We start from the raw sequence: 18,934 nt of genomic DNA, 5'->3' as shown, positions 1-18,934 counted from the left end.
ATTAACATATTAAATTAAATTAAATTACTTACAATCTCATCTCCAACTTCATCCATGTATTTCAACTTGAAACTACCTATCTCCAGATTTAGACTCATCGCCACTTCTTCACTAAGCTTTGCCAATCCTAATAATGATAGAGACAACTCAAATTTTATTATATCTTCTTTATACTTCACCTTTATAATCACCTTGTCTGCGCTTCCTGTGTTTATTTGTGTCATATTATCTAATGTATGAAGATTGTCGGTTGATGGCAACATGTCTTGCTCTGAATCTGCAGCACTTTCTTCTTCAAAAAGGGAACGATTTGTCTTGTGTTCTATCCTATTTGGCCACCTCCGAATGCCATGTTCCCTGCACGCACGCTTTATTGTTGACCTTCCAACTGTAAGATCAAGTTAATTCTCATTCATGTCAGTAGATAATATACATTTAGTTTCAGAGAAGATTGAACCATAGATTATATATACTCACCACCGAGCTCTTTTGCAACCTCTGTAAAAATATTTATGTGACCTATGTATCTATTGATTTAAAATTAAAGTTCAAGTTCATAGTATTAAAATCAAAAAAAGGGATTCTAATATTAAAGACGACACCGTAATGGATCGGTTTCGATTAAAGAATTAGAATCGGGTGTATTGATAACCATGTTCTCCTACCTCTAATTATAATGTTATAATATAATATCTATATTATATACAAAAAGAATAAATATATGTATGTATAAATGAATTGATTATATATGTGTGTTGTCGTACATGCATGCATTAAGTTGACTATAATTATGACAGTTAATTATGGATTAACTGTAATATATGCATAAGTATTGCATGTATATGAATGTATATAGACGTGCATATGTATGTGTAATGTGAGGAATCAGTTTCTAATCAGTTTCAAAACTGATTCTACCGAATCGGTGTGTCGATTTCCATATTAGATCAGTAATGGAAAGACACCTCCGTTGGTCCCTTCACGAAGAGTCACTTCTCGCCTATATAAAGAGATGGTCTGTGCATGAAATAGACACACCAACAAATGCTTACTGACACAGTCGGCATTATACACACACACATATATTTATACATAGATATATATACAAAGGTGGTCTTGATTCTTGATCCATTGAAGGAATCAAATAGAATGCTTGAGGTCAAGGAGAGGAGAAACATCAATAGCAGCTTAAAGGGGAAACATCAAATAGTGGATCCAACCCTACATCAAATTAATAAGCATGGATGGAGGTTGGTGATCTATCTCCACTTTATAGTATAAATGTTATGGTTGAATTAATTCAAATCTAGAATTAGATTTCATTATCGAAATCATTAAAGTTGAAATTTGGCTAACAATTGGTATCAGAGCCAATCTAGATTTGGTTAATTCACCATTTATGTGTTTTCAAAATCAAAATTTGAATGATCTTAAATTTTGATTTCGGTTAAATTTGCTTCCGCTATGTGATGGGTAATTGTTTTATGAAATGATAAAACAATATAAGGTTTTTCTACTCTTAAAGATTTCAATATTTAAATAATATATGACTTGTTAATCACCAAAGTGGTCTTGGTATATTGCGTTTAATTATTGAGCATGATGAATGTTAATTAATTGATCATGATTAAAGAGATGCTATAAATGACATTAAAGTTTGATTGATCAATTATATTATTATCTATATACTTGGAGATCACCCAAAGGTGGATCATTGTATATATTTAATAATACGAAAAGGATTAATCATGTCTACTATGTGTCTTATGTAGTATGTATACCCACAGGCAACATGCTTATTTGATATATGTATGATTTGATTAATTATTAAAGTAAATTTTTTAGCATCGTTGTTATTTAAGGTATTACTGTTTATGAATCTGTATTAAAGTCTCAAGCACTAATAGATAAGCATGTATAAATGTTGCAGCCTCAGCGAATTTGTATGCATCGGCAAACTCTGTCATTAAGTTCAATGTGCAAAATTATGGTGAATGGTCAGAACAGATCCGGTTTTCACTGGGTGTAATGACGTTGGACCATGCCATATTAACAGAAGATGAACCCTCAGCTATAACGGATGAGAGCTCCGAAACTGAAAAGTCTCAATATGAGACTTGGGAGCGATCTAACCGGTTGAGCCTGAATCTTATGAGGATGACGATGACAGAAAATTTTAAGCCATCAATGCCCAAGACAGAAAGTGCAAGGGAATTCATTGAGAAAACTAAAGAGTGTTCACAATCTGAATTGGCTGATAAGTCAATTGTTGGAAGTTTGATGAGTGAACTTACTACAAAGAAGTTTGACTGGTCTCGGCCAATTCACGATCATGTGACAAACATGTCTAACTTGGCGGCAAAGCTAACGACCTTGGGAATGGAGGTTCATGAGCAATTTGTGGTCCAGTTTATCATGAACTCCCTACATATTGAATTTAGCCAGTTCCAGGTGAATTATAACACCATTAACGAGAAATGGGACTTTAAAGAATTAAAGGCTATGTTGGTTCAAGAGGAAGGAAGATTAAAGAAGATGAATGGACAAGTTGCGAATCTCATAGGTCATGGAGAAGCCAGCACCAGTAAAGGAAAATCAAGTAGGAATGATAAAAAGAAGGATAAATCTTTTCTGAAAGGACCGGAGAAGAAAATTCAAAAGGAAAGGAAGTGTTTCTTTTGCAAGGAAACGGGACACTTCAAGAAAGATTGTCCTAAAAGGAAGGCCTGGTTTGATAAGAAAGGTAAACATAATAGTCTTGTTTCCTTTGAGTTAAATCTTATTGAAGTGTCTAATAATACTTGGTGGTTAGATTCTGGTGCTACTACTCACGTGTCTCATATTAAAAAGGGATTCGGTTCGATCCAACCTATAAAAGGGGTTGAACAATATTTGTTCATGGGAAATAGGATGAAAGCACTGATTGAAGGCATTGGGACCTACAGATTGATCTTGGACACAGGATGTCATATAGATCTTAAAGATTGTCTTTATGTACCTGAATGTGCTAGAAATCTTGTTTCTGTAAGTAGATTGGATGATTTAGGTTTTAAAGTTAAGATTGTAAATGGTGTATTCTCTTTGTACCGAAACGATTACTTTTATGGTAGTGGTACTTTGTTTGATTCACTTTATAGATTTAATCTTGATGAAAAGTTTGAATCCTTATTTAATGTTGAAAGTCGAGGCATTAAGCGTAATGCGTCAAGTGAAAGTTCAGCTTTCTTGTGGCATCAAAGATTAGGACATATTTCCAAATAAAGGATTATGAGGTTGGTAAAGAATGAAATTCTTCTTCAATTGGACTTTAGTGACCTAAATATGTGTATAGATTGCATTAAAGGAAAGCAAACTAAACACATTATAAAGAAATCAGCCACGAAAAGCACTCAGCTTCTTGAGTTAATACATACTGATATATGTGGTCCTTTTGATGCTCCTTCGTGGGATGGTCGGAAATACTTTATCACATTTATTGACGATTACTCATGTTATGGATATATATCTACTGCAAGAAAAATCTGAGTCAGTGAATGTGTTAAAGATATTCATTGACGAGGTGGAGAGGCAGTTAGATAGGAAGGTTAAAGTGGTGAGATCGGATAGAGGTGGTGAGTTCTATGGAAAGTATAATGAGACTGGACAATGTCCGGAACCCATTTGCAAAGTTACTCGAAAGTAGAGGCATTTGTGCACAGTACACAATGCCCGGTACTCCGCAACAGAATGGTGTAGTGGAAAGGCGGAATCGTACATTAATGGAAATGGTTAGAAGCATGTTAAGTGGTTATACTTTACCCCTTTCATTGTGGATTTATGCTTTAAAGACTGCGACATATATGCTTAATCGGGTTCCCAGTAAGGCAGTTCCTAAGACACCTTTTGAACTGTGGACGGGAAGGAAACCTAGCTTAAGGCATATTCGTATTTGGGGTTGCCCAGCAGAAGTAATGTTGTATAATCCACATGAAAAGAAACTTGATTCAAGGACCGTCAGTGGATTTTTCATTGGCTATCCGGATAAATCAAAAGGGTATACCTTCTATTGTCCTAACCATAGTACGAGAATATTTGAGACGGGAAATGCTAGGTTCATTGAAAACGGGGAAATTTGTGGGAGTAGTGAACCTAGAAAGGTGGATATTCAAGAAATCCACGATAAGGTTCATCCACATGTTATTGCACAAAATGTTGTTGATCCTATTGTCTCACAGACAAATAACACAATAGAACAACATGATAATATGCAAAACTCACTAACCGAAAATGAAGTAGATGAATCTATCACAATTCAAGAAGAGAATAGTGAACCACAAACTTTGAGGCGATCAGTAAGGGAAAGAAGATCTGCTATTTCAAATGACTATGTGGTTTATGCCGTTGAAAGTGAATGTGACTTAAGCCTTGATGAAGACCCAATCTCATTCCGACAAGCCATGGAAAGTGAAAATTCTGAAAAGTGGTTGATTGCCGCAAAAGATGAAATGAAATCTATGGGTGATAATAAAGTTTGGGACTTAGTAGAATTGCCTAAAGGTTTTAAACCATTGGTTCTAAATGGATTTTTAAAACAAAACGTGATTCAAAAGGTAACATCGAAAGATACAAGGCTCGCCTTGTTGCTAAAGGTTTCACCCAAAAGGATGGCATTGACTATAAAGAAACCTTCTCTCCGGTTTCAAAGAAGGATTCTTTAAGAATTGTTTTGGCTTTGGTGGCTCATTATGATCTCGAGCTACACCAAATGGATGTGAAAACCACTTTTCTAAATGGAGAACTTGAAGAGGAAGTTTATATGAACCAACCAGAAGGATTCTTGGCAACAGGACAAGAACAGTTAGTATGTAAGCTGAGGAAGTCAATATATGGACTAAAACAAGCTGCTAGACAATGGTATATAAAGTTTAATGATATCATTGTATCATATGGTTTTGTAGAAATCATTGTTGATCGATGTATCTATGTTAAAATCAGTGGGAGCAAGTTTATAATTTTAGTCTTATATGTTGATGACATCTTGGTTGCTGCAAATGACATGGGTATGTTACATGATGTAAAGAAATATCTCTCTAAGAACTTTGAAATGAAAGATACGGGAGATGCATCTTATGTGATCGGAATAGAAATATTTCGAGATAGGTCACAAGGATTATTAAGTTTATCTCAGAAAGGATATATAAATAAGTTCTTACAGAGATATAGAATGGAAGAGTGCTCTGTAGGGATTGCTCCAATTCAGAAGGGAGACAAGTTTAGTAAAATGCAATGTCCTAAAAATGAATTGGAGCGTAAGGAAATGGAAAGAATTCCATATGCATCAGTGGTTGGGAGTTTGAACTATGTTCAAACATGTACGCGGCCGGATATCACCTTTGCGGTTGGTATGTTGGGTCGATATCAAAGTAATCCCGGAATGGATCACTGGAAGGCTGCAAAGAAAGTCCTCAGGTACTTGCAAGGCACCAAAGAGCACATGCTTACGTATAGAAGATCCGATCATCTAGAGGTCATTGGATATTCAGATTCAGACTATGCCAGGTGCATTGATAGTAGGAAATCAACGTTTGGCTATTTGTTCCTTTTAGCCAATGGAGCAGTATCATGGAAAAGTGGAAAGCAGTCTGTCATTGCTACTTCTACTATGGAGGCCGAATTTGTGGCATGCTTTGAGGCCACTGTTCACGGATTGTGGTTGCGGAACTTTATTTCGAGGCTTAGAATTGTCGACTCTATAGCTAGGCCGCTGAAAATTTATTGTGATAATTCCACGGTTGCTTCTTTTCAAAGAATGATAAGTACTCGAAAGGGGCTAAGCATATGGAGTTAAAATACTTATCTGTTAAAGAAGAAGTACAGAAACAAAGAGTGTTCTTTGAGCATATTAGGACGGATATGATGGTAGCGGATCCGTTAACTAAAGGACTACCACCCAAAATGTTTATTGGCCATGTAGAGCGTATGGGTATCATAGATAAAGCCTTGCTATTTTAGTTGTATTATGCCTGTAAAGTGTAAGACATTTGAATTCAATAAAAGTTATGTTTCTGTTTATTGAATATTTTATCATTATAGTTTGTATATAATTATGGTTGTGGATAACATATGATAAATTGAGAATAAATGTTCATCTCAATGAAAGGACAATGTGAAGTTGGAATTGGTGTGTGATGCATGGAAGGGATCACGTCGCTTAATGATGTGTGACCGCCATGATTCGATCAATTCTTATTTTATCATGGTATTTAAAGTATATTTTGAACTTGATGTAAAGTGCGCATTATGGTTATTAAATCATCAAGACAATACAAAGGTCAAGTGAGAGAATGTAAGAATATTTATGTGACCTATGTATCTATTGATATAAAATTAAAGTTCAAGTTCATAATATTAAAAGCTAAAAAAGGGATTCTAATATTAAAGACGACACCGTAATGGATCGGTTTCGATTAAAGAATTAGAATCGGGTGTATTGATAACCCTCTTCTCCTACCTCTAATTATAATGTTATAATATAATATTTATATTATATACAAAAAGAATAAATATATGTATGTATAAATGAATTGTCGTACATGCATGCATTAAGTTGACTATAATTATGACAGTTAATTATGGATTAACTGTAATATATGCATAAGTATTGCATGTATAAGAACGTATATAGACGTGCATATGTGTAATGTGAGGAATCAGTTTCTAATCAGTTTCAAAACTGATTCTACCAAATCGGTGTGTCGATTTCCATATTAGATCAATAATGGAAAGACACCTCCGTTGGTCCCTTCACGAAGAGTCACTTCTCGCCTATATAAAGAGATGGTATGTGCATGAAATAGACACACCAACAAATGCTTACTGACACAGTCGGCATTATACATACACACATATATTTATACATAGATATATATACAAAGGTGGTCTTGATTCTTGATCCATTGACGGAATCAAATAGAAGGCTTGAGGTCAAGGAGAGGAGAAACATCAATAACAGCTTAAAGGGGAAACATCAAATAGTGGATCCAACCCTACATCAAATTAAAAAGCATGGATGGAGGTTGGTGATCTATCTCCACTTTATAGTATAAATGTTATGGTTGAATTAATTCAAATCTTGAATTAGATTTCATTATCGTTAAAGTTGAAATTTGGCTAACAACATCTTTTAGCTTCTTCCCAAAATGTGATTCGAGAACCTCAGCGCTAAGATTGAGGGAGGATTTTCTCTTCTCTCTTTCTCGTGTACTGAAATGTGAGTTATCAACGGGGCATTCTTTGGCGAGTTGTTCTTCTTCGGCATGGTGGTACACATTTTGTTGTTGTTCTTCATTGCATTCTTCTGCGTGTTGTTCTTCTTCGATATGATGATACTCATTCGGTTGTTGTACTTCAGTGTGATGGCACCCCTTTTGATTATACTGCACACTTTTAAATATGACTGGATACACACACGCAGGCTCTAATTCAGAGGAATCAAGTTTGTTTGAATCAGAAAATTCAATAACTTCAACCACCAGTTCTTCTCCAAGTTGCTTTCCACATGCCATCTTAAATGATCTTAATCCATGCTTTAGTATTGGCAATAGAAGGCTCAAGAAGGACCCAACATACATATGTGTTGCAGGACCTTGGTAGAGAAAGAACTCCATAACATAAACAAGGTTACCGCTATCTGAACTTTGCAAACAAATTGCAAAACAAACTTCACGTCGATCCCTCATGTCATAGTGTGACATGGGGTGGTCAACTATGCTAAATTCACTTAAATTTGGACAAAAACATGATTTGTTTTCAGATGCCAATGCCATCCCAATCATCCCTTTTCTAGCTTGAACATGAATCCCGTGAACTGAATATGTAGCCATAGGTTCCATCATATAATTAGTAGAGAATGTCAGCTCCATGCAATTCCTGTTACTATTAGTAGTACTACCACAATCTCCCGTAGGAACCCAAACGTTTGCCATATAGAGTTGGGGAATGACGCGGTGGTTTAGGAAAAGGATATTACGGATTTCTCTCAAACCTTTTTCCACGCCATTGAAAATCTGATTCAAATAAAACAAATTAACTTGAATAAAGACATGCATACAAGCATGTTGGTGACAGACAGATTTGCAAAGCTAAAATTATATTAAAGCATACATTGACAGGTTTATTTGCTAAGAATCCCGAGTGGTAGTCTATGTGAGTCGAGCATAGTTTGGTTGCCTGCGTTGACAGATACATTGTTTTCACAACAATTTTAGTATATAACAAGTCAAAAATGGCAAGAGATGGTACCTCCATTAGTTCTTCGATGATTGGAAGGTCAGAATTATAAAATCCTATGAACTCTAGCACACCCACAATCTTGTGATTTCCTATACCTTCATCCTCAAATACGGGTAAAGCCAAGTATCCACGATTGAAAGAAAGCACAACAAAGTTTCTTATCGGAAATTCTTCAGTAGTGTAGTAGAAGAGGTCAGGGCTAATTTCAGGATGTTTGAATGTGAAGACACGTCCAGGGGGTCCGAGTTCATCTTGTTTGGCTTTGTTGTCAACAAAATAGTAATTTTCCATACATTGTTTCCTAAAGGAAGCTACACCCTTTGCAAGACAGCCAACAGCATAAGGTTGATCTGAAGTTTTCAGACAACACCTATCATTCTCCATTTTGGGCGCCCAAAATTGGACTATCCAATTATTGTGTTTCCAAGATTCTGTTGCTATTTTCTCCATTAAACCTTCCATCTTCTCCTTGACCAACAACGAGTAACTTTCAACATGCACTTTGCATACGCTTTGTTCCGCTGGCAAGCAAAAAACTAATCCTTTGTCGGTACCCGCAGAGGAAGGTTTTAGGCGACATGAATCGACCGTCTTCAAGTATGTTGTCATGTCCAACTCCAAAAGGTTTTGCTTGTAAGACTTGATCAAACAGAAACTATCAATTGACTCGCATTCAATTGCATCAAGCCTTACATATTCCTCTAGAAGTGATTTTCCTGATACAAACATTACACTCACACTCTTGAGATTGATCTTCAGTAGCCTTAACAGCAAGTGTAGAGAATGATCATCGCGTGTATACTTTGGTCGAAGAAAAAATTGAATGACGTAGTACAAGTTATTGTCGTTGCTCCGATGAGAAACTGTAATACAATGGGACATCCTAGCCCGTTGGACATAGTGGGCCATCGAATTTTCAGATATAGTGAGACCACATACAGTTGAATGGAAACTGTGAAGATCTATTTGAAGCTTGTGAAATTCACAAGCTTCAAGATAGTCATGCATATCATAATCAATATGAGACCACGAATTGAATATCTTAGTTTGAGAATGCATGAAGGATACCATCTCCATGCAGCATAAGTTGGTGGAGATGTTAACACATTGCTTCTTACAAGGGATCCAAACTTGTGCCAGATGTATTCGCGGGATTGTATCCATAGCCAATTCAAGTACCTCTGATATTTCACTTCCAGGATGCCTCTGCTAATACTGAGGTTATGAAAATGAGAAACTACACAGGCTGAAATAGTTCATTTTTAATCGAACACGACTATGTTTACCTTTTCTTTTGTAATAGCAATGGATTTGTGATTGGACCTCAACCCTGCGTACTGATGAATTATCATGTTATAAAAGACGATAAAGCGCAACTCAGTTGGCAAGTAAAAAGATAATATCTTATAATTAAAGGTACCTGCAGTGCTCCATCCAGCATAGATAGTAAATCATTCATCTTATGGATAAGATTATATCTTTGAAAGATCTCCAACACACCGTAGTATTCATATGTGTGGGAATCAAATAGAGGCAGTGCCATGTAATCTCTGAAGCCGCAGCGAGCAGCTTCATCCCGCATCGGAAATTCATGGGTGGAGTATAGTCTCAGATCCGGTGTGGATTCGGGTAGCATCTTCCGATGAACCCGTCCCACGCCTCCAAGCTGCTGCTCGTCATCTCCTCCGGCGACATACTGCTGATCGATACATAGCTTCCTCAGCCTACATAATCCCTTGTGTAGACTTCCAACATAAAAAGGGAGGTGTGAACAAGAGAGGTAGTGATGGCTCCCTTCCACTTTCACGACTCTCCAAAATTGCATCAAACAAGGGAGGTCCAACAACCCATTGCTTGAAGATGCAATGGATCTGAACAGAGATATGATTCTTTTGAATTGGCTTAACATTTTCTCATACAAAACCCATCCTCCTACTAATTCCTCATGTATCAAAGCCTCCTCACCCAAATTCTGCTTGAAATCTGTTACTGAAGAATACAGGTCAAACTGTTCGTCTCCTCCGTTTAAGATTGACAACACACCTCTGAGTTCATCATCCATCTCAAACTCAATGATTGAGGGAAAGTGTTTTGCTGCGATTAATTCTACCAAGGAAGGTGACTTAATTTGACTTTGGTGGTGTCTTTGCAACATCAGTAATTCAGCTATAAAATAGTAGTATGAACCAATAAACTAACGATTGTATTATTTGTTGTTAACAATACTTTTATTTACAAATTATTTTTGACTGGGGTCTCAGTTTCTCAGTTTATATGGTACATATGCATTAACTCATCACACTCCTATCAAATACTCCCTCCCATCCTACTTCAACGGTCTCAATTTTTCATTTTAGTTATCCCACTTTAAAAGTTTCAATTAAAATATTTATATTAGATGTCACATTCCACTAACTTCATTTCACTCACATTTTATATAAAACTAATACTCCGTATATAAAAGTGAGACACATTCTACTATCATTCGTTCAGCCTTCGGTGATGAATTCCTTCGGGTACCCACCACCGATGATTGCCAAAGGTTACTTCATCTTCACGAATCAGTTCATGGCTTTCCCGGCATGATTGGCAGCATTGACTGCATGCATTGGAGGTGGAAGAATTGTCCGACTGGTTGGAGGGGGCAACACTTAAGCAGTCACAAAGGCGGCGGCCCAACACTTATCCTTGAGGCGGTCGCCGACTACCGCCTATGGATTTGGCATGCATATTTCGGCGTTGCCGGATCCAACAACGACTTGAACGTGCTCTATTCTTCACCACTCTTCAATGATGTGATGAATGGTGTAGCACCGGCGATCGACTTCACCGTCAACGGAAATGCATACCACATGGGTTACTATCTCGCCGATGGTATCTACCCAAGGTGGTCGACTTTCGTGAAGAAGCTCAGCAACCCGCACGACCCGAGACGGTTTCTTTTTGCTCAGCGTCAAGAGTCCGCGCGGAAAGACGTCGAAAGCCTTCGGGGTCCTTCAAGCCCAATTCAACATTGTGAAGGTCCCGGCTCGGCTGTGGTACGTCAATAATATCGCTGACATCATGTTCACGTGTATTATCTTACACAACATGATTATAGCCGACGAAGGACCGAGGGCGGCTAGCTTCTACGACGAGGATGAAGCCGGAAGCTCAACCGCGAGGTCTCCCCCACGCCGAGGTGTGCATACGACGGTGGGCCAGAAGATCGAGACAAGACACACAATGTGCGATACCCGAACTCACATTGAGCTACAAGAAGACCTAATCAAACACATGTGGGTGAAATTCGGCAACGCGTAGTGGTTTTTTTAATTTTAGGATTTTACTTATGTAATTTTTAAGCTTTTAATTATGTCTTTTTAAATTTATTTGTAATGTTATTTCAGTTTTTTAATGAATTTTCATATTATAGAAATGTTTTTGTTTAATTGAATTTTAAATTGTTTTTATTTAATTGAATTTTAAATTGAATTGTACTCGTACTTGCGGAAGAGCAGTGTTGCCTAGACAGAGAGCAGGTAGAAAAAGTGGGGCTGAGCCCACAACCGTGCCGCTGGCAAGAGCACGGTTGTGGATGCTCTAAGAGCATGCGCAGCGGTGGTGGAATGTTGCTCGTCCGTCCTTGCCGCTGGCAAGGACGCGCTCCGCCGCCGCTGCGCTCTTGCCGCTGGCACGGACGTGCTCTTAGCTAAGAGCACGGCCGTGCCAGCGGCAAGAGCACAAGGCGACGACGTGGCATGCTCTGATTGGCCCGTTGATTTATCATTTATTATTATTATTTTTTAAAAAAATTGAAAAAATCTGAAAATTTCAAAATTAATTAAAAAAATATTGTCTCACTTCCTAATAAAATATATCCATTTTTTTCACACTTAATTTTTTTTCCATCATTTTTACCCCAAAATTCATACTTTCATCTATAAATACTCTCATTTCAAACACAAAAAAATGACACTATACTAAACAACTCTCTCAATCTCAATTTTTAGGATTTTAATTATGTATTTTTTAATTTTTAGGAGTTTAATTATGTAATTTTTAATTTTTAGGAGTTTAATTATGTAATTTTTAATTTTTAGGATTTTAATTATGTAATTTTAATTTTTAAGATTTTAATTATGTATTTTTTAATTTTATTTGTAATTTGTAATATTTATTGTGGTTTTTAAATGGATTTTAATATTATGGAAATGTTTTTGTTTAATTGAATTTTATATTAATTGTGCTCGTCCTTGCGGAAGAGCACAGTTGTGGGTGTTGTGCTCTTGCCAGAGAGCAGGCATGAATAGTATCGCCCGGGCCCACAGCACGGTCGTGGATGCTCTTAGCCTTTTTATTTGATAAAAGATGCTTTCTCTAACTTCTGCTTTGCTCGGTGGGAATTGCGGAAGAAACGAAACAGGACGACGCCGTTTGATGCACTGTGGTGGCTGAAGTGTGTTTTTTCTGTGAATCACAGACATTACTCTCTCACTCCAAAAAACAGCTGAGAGAGAGAGAGAGATGAAGTTGGTAGGGTGGTGGCTGATGCTCGTTGGCACTCTCCGATTAGTTTCAGTGTGGTTTGGATTCTTCGATATATGGGCTCTTCGCCTCGCCGTTTACTCCAAAACCACCAGTTTGCTTCCTTCCTTGCCTTTTTTTAATTCCACTTTCTTCCATTCATCATTCATTAATGCGATCGATGAAATGATTGTTCAATTGAAATTCATAGCACTCAATATTGTTTGTTATCCACTAAGATTGGATTCGATTCGATTTGATTTGATTCAATGTGATTAAAGTAGAGATGAGGTTCTCGTGAGATTCCTCTTATGTTATACATGTTCATAATTAAGAGAATCGTGCTGTTTCTAGATTGTAATAGTATTTTATTGTGAATAAATCTGTGTAAAATACAATGGTGGAGATTTGGGACTCTGTTCTATCAGCATTTTGTTTTTTGAATTTAAGCTGAGGTTGCTCTTGGAACTGTATGATGTTGGTTAATACTATCTGATTTAGAGTTATGTATCTGATTAACCAGGCTTTATTAATATTTTCTTTTAAAGTTTATTCTAAATTTGAGAGAGCAATATCTGGTTTTTGTGGTTTCCTTTTCTTTAGAGTTGATTGAAATTTTGTAACCTGAAATATAAACAGAGGGAGCACATTTCTTCTGAAGATTTCAAATCCACGCACATATGTTTAATGATAATCATCAATGAACTAAGTCAAGATCTGGTTGAGAAATAGTAGATTGTAGAATAGATCCTAATCTATGAAGAGATTCCTGAGACACCAAATGGTTTAGTTTCAATTCGTGTTTCCATCACCACTTCACAAGTTAACTTTGTGCCCACAAACGGTTTACACTTACTTGTCTATGTAGCGAAAATAGGTTAGTTCTCCTAAACCATGGCCTTTCATTTTCGCGTGGCTTTATTGTCTCCAAAATTCAAGTTTTCCTACATTTATCTTTTCCTATGTATATGTTTTCTCTACCATGGTTGGCATTTAAAACAAGATTCTGTTGCTTTATTTTCCTACAACTGTGTCTTGATCATCTCTTATCATAACTTTGACCATCTTTTCTATGGCCTTGTAGTGACAGAAGTTCATGGCCGCACTTTTGGAGTTTGGACACTCTTGACTTGCACTCTTTGCTATCTCTGTGCGTTCAACCTTGATAACAAGCCTCTGTATTTGGCCACATTCCTATCCTTCATCTATGCGTTCGGCCATTTCCTGTCAGAGTATCTGATTTACCACACAATGGCTATTGGAAATTTGACTACTGTTGGCATCTTTGCTGGTAATGCTCCCTGTTCATAAGTTGATGTACATACCATTAACCGAAAATCAAGATTTATCATCACTCTTGTATAGAGACCATGCCATTGCTATCCTATTGTGTTTGTTTATATTTAGTTCCATATGAAAATTGAAATGAAAATCCGGAACATGCCTATAACACGGGACACTCTAAGAAGTATTTTGGATTTATTTAAAATGGCAAAACCAGAGGCATGATGCTACATATGTGATTAGGATATGCAGTTGTTGCTGTTATCAACTCGTCTTTCATTCTTATTTGGAACACAATTGCCTACTCCTATTCATCTTATATGAGGATTCTTATAACTTTTAGTTACATTATAAGATATCTATTACTCCCTCCGTTTTTTAAAAATAGCAACTATTTCCATTTTGGGTTGTTCTTTACAAATAGAAACTTTAGACTATTTCTATTTTAGGACATAGACCTCACAATCCACTAAGGGTGCGTTCAGTACTATGGAATTGAGGCTTGGAATTGGAGCCTCCAATTCCAAATCCGTTGTTCGATATCACAAAAATATTAGGATTTGGAATTGAATTGCAATTCCAAATTTTCCAATTCCACAATTTGAATTCCATACCAAAAAGTAGAAAATTGTAATTCCAAAATCCAAATCTCATAAAATTCACTATATATCCACAAAACACGCTTCACACACTGCACACTACACACACTACACATATTTCGCACACTACACACATTTCACACACCACACACTTCACACGTTTCACACACTTCACACTTCACACGTTTCACACACTAGACACACTACACATATTTCACACACTTCACATATTTCATGCACTACACACATTTCACACACTTCATACACTTCACACACTACACACACTTTACACACTACACACTTTTCACCCACTACACATATTTCACCCACTACACACACTACACACACTACGCACATTTCACACATTTCCCACACTACACACTACACACATTTCACACACTAGACATATTTCACACACTACACACACTACACATACTTCACACACTAAACATATTTCACACATTATACATATTACACACATTTCACATACTACACACAATTCACACACTACAAAAACTGCTCACATTTCACACATTTCAAGCATCCTATATTTTTGAAATTTTTTTTCAGCTTTTAGATATTTTTTTTCAATCCAAACCGAACCAAATTGAAAAACTAAAATTTTTCTAAAGTTTAAACTGAATCAAACCGAAAAACTGAAAAACTGAACTAATTTGAAATTTTAGTCTGTGTGAAGTGTGTGTAGTGTGTATTTCGTATAAAATTTGTAAGTCTGTAATGTGTGTACAATGTGTATAGTGTATATAATGTGTTTATTTTGTGTGCAATGTATGTATTTTGTGTGTATAGTGTGTGTAGTGTGTGAAATGTGTGAAGTGTGTGTAGTGCGTGAAGTGTGTGTATATTTACCAAACATTTCAATTCAATTTCATGTCAATTTTTCATTTTACCAAACATAGGATTTGGAATTGAGTTATAATTCAATTCCTTCCAATTCAATTCCATAGAATTCCAATTCCAATTCAAATTCAATTCCAATTCCGTGTACCGAATGGATCCTAACTCTACTTTCACTACTTTTTTCTCTTCATCTCTCTTACTTTACTGATTTTTCTTTTCATCTCTCTTACTTTACTAATTTTTCTCACTTACTTTACCAATTGTGCATTAAAACGCATGTCGTTTCAAATGTTTCTATTTTTTTTAAATCCGTAGGGAGTACTATCTTTGGGGTTTCAGCATTGTTAGACGTAGAACTGTTGATATTCCAGTCCCACTTTCTGGGTGTCACCAACATCACTGGCACATTCATGTATTTCCAAGTCCAATTTGTCCATTTTACAATGCAAGTAAGATATTGACGTCTGTTTACACAACGACTGAACTCATTATGTTCTCTTTCTTCAGGAACATCGATTGTTTTGATGTTGTTGCAGTGGAATTCACATCAACCAGCCAAGGCTAAGCCTCAGTGAGATAGATAGATCATTCATTCTTCAATGCTTCGTGTGGGCAAAGGTAATCTAATTATTCTTTCGGAAACATTGCATACCATTTGTAGTGATATTCGTCATCCTATCTGCTCTTCTTTTTTGTACTTTGTCCATGAATCTCTGCACCAATCAGCTCCTTACTGTATCTGATTTTCTGTTGATTAATCTAAGGAAATTTTATTTAATTAATGTTCTTGAAGCACACCCTCCAAAATTTTTATTTAATCCGTTAATATAGTCGGAATATTTTTGTTCGTGGGAAATAACAAACTCTAGTTAAAGTTCGTTATAGTATTTGTTAAATTGAAAGTTATTGGGAAAACTTTAACTTTTTTAAAATTTATGATATTAGGAGCCCATATCGAATGGGTAATCAATGTGAAGTATGTAATCATTGGATATTAAATAGGAGTACTGTAGTGAACTTTTTATAGTTTCTGGATGTAGAAAGAATATTTTATAGCTAGCTACGAAATATAACTACTCAATTGAAACAGTGACAATGATATGCTACACTATACTTCAAAAATTTAAGAAGAAATTCATGCAATACTATAAAGTTGCGTCGAAAATCGGAATTCACATGCTTCCATATTTAATATCTCATCTTAGCTTTACCAAACGATTTGTTAAATAATTAGACCACACTATTATTAGCTTTGTCCAAAAACTGACATACAAATACTATACAACATAGTTGCAATACAGTGAGATTTAATGAGTTTTGATTTGTAAATGTAAAATATTTGTTGTAGCAGTATACACGTTTGGTTCAATGTCTTTTCCATAACTCATTTTCCCAAGATGTGGAGTGGCTCCCCATATCTCTTTTATTTATTGGTGGAATAAAACCTAAACAGCTTTTTTGTTTGGTTTTTTGGAGTTGAGACTCAAAATCTTGTACTCCTCCACTACTATATTTTGGATTTGGAGATTGAAAATCTTGTAAAATACGAAAAGCAGAACCTACAGAAATCTACAGTGCTCTGCTCTAGTAATTAATTCTCTTTTTTTGCTTTGGAATTGTCAAACCCTGTTACCTCACTTTCTTTTTTCCTTTTTTTGAGTGAAATATGCTCATAGTCATACATCACTTTCCTTAACAAAATTGACAAAATACAAATAATTATGTTGAGTAGCTATTGCACCATGTACCCTACAATGGTTGTAGGCTTGTAGTATTGAGTGTATAAAATATACACACAATATTGTACTACTCCTTAGTTACATTTACACAAAAATATATACTTTCAAAAATTGTACTCCAATAGTTGTAATTATAATGGGAGTATTCAAATACTCCATTACAATAAAATTTCTGTTTCTTAATATAGGGGTACTCATTATTAGAAGACTGTGTGGTCTGTGGATATTTATCCAAGATATTTTACATAGTACTCCTTCCGTCCCGCACTACTCGCACTTATTTCCTTTTTGGGCGTCCAAAGTTACTTGCACTCTTTCCATTTTTAGTAAAAATTTTCACCTACAACCGTAATTTTTGACTTTCCTATACACTCATTCCTTAATCTCCGTGCCGAAAAGGAAAGGGGCGAGTAGCCCGGGACGGAGGGAGTATAAATTAATTGAAACATTTTCCAATCACTAATTTGAATACAAGTACTTTCAATAAATAAAATCATGAGTAGTATCTAGTAATAAAGCAGACTCATATAGCTCCCCTAAAATACAGCATATACTTATATGTGAATTCAATCAAAGACAGTATTGAGCTACACATACCAATGATGACAAAACAATTATAAATAGCATACAAAAAATTTCACTTATCACCAAACCAAAACACAACATTCCCTCTGTACACAAGGATTACACTTCACAGGGTGAACAGAAAAGAAATTATCATGGCAAAAAAAATCAATATTTAATGTGGTATGAGAAAAAAACCTAAGGGTTAAAGATGAAATTCCCACATTTACACTTCCAACACATTGGCTTGTATCCTGAGACACCATCCCCCCTTGAATATTCAACTGTATTTGCTGCAATTTCCCAAATATTTGTGAATCCAAGAATTTCTTAGCTGGAGCAATTGGAACTTGCACTGCCTCACACTTCCCACAATTCCTGCATCTGTTTTCACATCTTGGTGGCCTTGATCCTATTACACCCCTCATCATCCTTGCACCAATTTCTTCATTTTTCACCTGCATTATCCATCAAGAAATCAAAACTATTAGAGCTAAATGCAAAACGTCCCCTCAAAATGATACATTTTCCATTTTCTTTCTTTATTAATTACACTAAATAACAATATATATATATAAATCTTACTATGTCAGCATTGGGAATTGTCTACCTGATTAAACATGCAAAGAGGAAAAAAAATTAGTAAAAACTTTTTTCTTGATTTTGTATGATATAAGTGAAGCATGTGAATATGTAATAACTATACATATATATATAAATATACCATAAGCAATGAAGATGAAGAGAAATGCATAAGCAAGTAGGATTATTGGGATGGAATTCATGCAGGCCATTTTTTATGGAGAGAGAAGCTCTAGAGAGAAGAAGAAGCCATGGTTTTGTAATTGTAAAAAAAAGGGAGTTGAGAAGAAGAGTGGAAAAGGGAAAGACGATTTGTGTGAGATATGTTCCTCGATTAATGAGCCCCAGATTGTGTGAGAATGAGATGAGAGAGAGTGGGTGTGTGTGTGTGTCTGTGTTATTGCAGTGCAGTGGGAGGAGAGAGAGAAAGTGAATGGATATGTACATGTAATGGAACAAAGAAAGGGTTGAGCAACCATAGCTTTATTATATTTGGAGCTTTTTGAAATTACTCCCTCCGTCCCATTT

General features: G+C 35.9%; 2 protein-coding genes across 3 annotated transcripts; one reads left to right on the top strand and one right to left on the bottom strand.

Annotated features, from left to right (window-relative positions):
* Positions 1–14: 14 nt before the first annotated feature.
* LOC121765656 lies at positions 15–10,387 on the bottom strand. The gene is made up of 7 exons (XM_042161855.1): positions 9,692–10,387; positions 9,558–9,608; positions 8,281–9,477; positions 8,143–8,208; positions 7,158–8,045; positions 478–496; positions 15–388 (listed from the first exon to the last, which is right to left on the bottom strand). The coding sequence occupies exons 1-7, from the start codon at positions 10,331–10,333 to the stop codon at positions 15–17; spliced, it is 3,237 nt and encodes a 1,078-aa protein (XP_042017789.1). The 5' UTR covers positions 10,334–10,387.
* A 2,247-nt stretch (positions 10,388–12,634) lies between these two features.
* LOC121763778 (ergosterol biosynthetic protein 28-like) lies at positions 12,635–18,717 on the top strand. 2 transcript variants are annotated; one of them, XM_042159858.1, is made up of 4 exons: positions 12,635–12,892; positions 13,862–14,068; positions 16,029–16,139; positions 18,614–18,717. In XM_042159858.1, the coding sequence occupies exons 1-3, from the start codon at positions 12,778–12,780 to the stop codon at positions 16,094–16,096; spliced, it is 390 nt and encodes a 129-aa protein (XP_042015792.1). In that variant the 5' UTR covers positions 12,635–12,777; the 3' UTR covers positions 16,097–16,139; positions 18,614–18,717. The 2 variants fall into 2 exon arrangements, with proteins under 2 accessions (XP_042015792.1, XP_042015791.1); XM_042159857.1 differs by lacking the exon at positions 18,614–18,717 and having other exon boundaries at positions 12,636–12,892; positions 16,029–16,303.
* Positions 18,718–18,934: the final 217 nt, after the last annotated feature.

Source organism: Salvia splendens, chromosome 14, assembly GCF_004379255.2.
Source record: "Salvia splendens isolate huo1 chromosome 14, SspV2, whole genome shotgun sequence".
Classification (NCBI taxonomy): domain Eukaryota; kingdom Viridiplantae; phylum Streptophyta; class Magnoliopsida; order Lamiales; family Lamiaceae; genus Salvia; species Salvia splendens.
The sequence above is the reverse complement of the archived record's forward strand: the minus strand, read 5'-3'. Positions and strand labels throughout refer to the sequence as shown.

Coding starts and splice junctions, on each gene's coding strand:
- LOC121763778 (XM_042159858.1), top strand. CDS start 12,778: ATGAAGTTGGTAGGGTGGTGGCTGATGCTCGTTGGCACTCTCCGATTA. Junction 12,893..13,861: donor CGTTTACTCCAAAACCACCA/GTTTGCTTCCTT, acceptor ATGGCCTTGTAG/TGACAGAAGTTCATGGCCGC. Junction 14,069..16,028: donor TACTGTTGGCATCTTTGCTG/GTAATGCTCCCT, acceptor CTCTTTCTTCAG/GAACATCGATTGTTTTGATG.
- LOC121765656 (XM_042161855.1), bottom strand. CDS start 10,333: ATGGATGATGAACTCAGAGGTGTGTTGTCAATCTTAAACGGAGGAGAC. Junction 8,209..8,280: donor TCATCGAAGAACTAATGGAG/GTACCATCTCTT, acceptor CTGTCAACGCAG/GCAACCAAACTATGCTCGAC. Junction 8,046..8,142: donor TAGCAAATAAACCTGTCAAT/GTATGCTTTAAT, acceptor TATTTGAATCAG/ATTTTCAATGGCGTGGAAAA.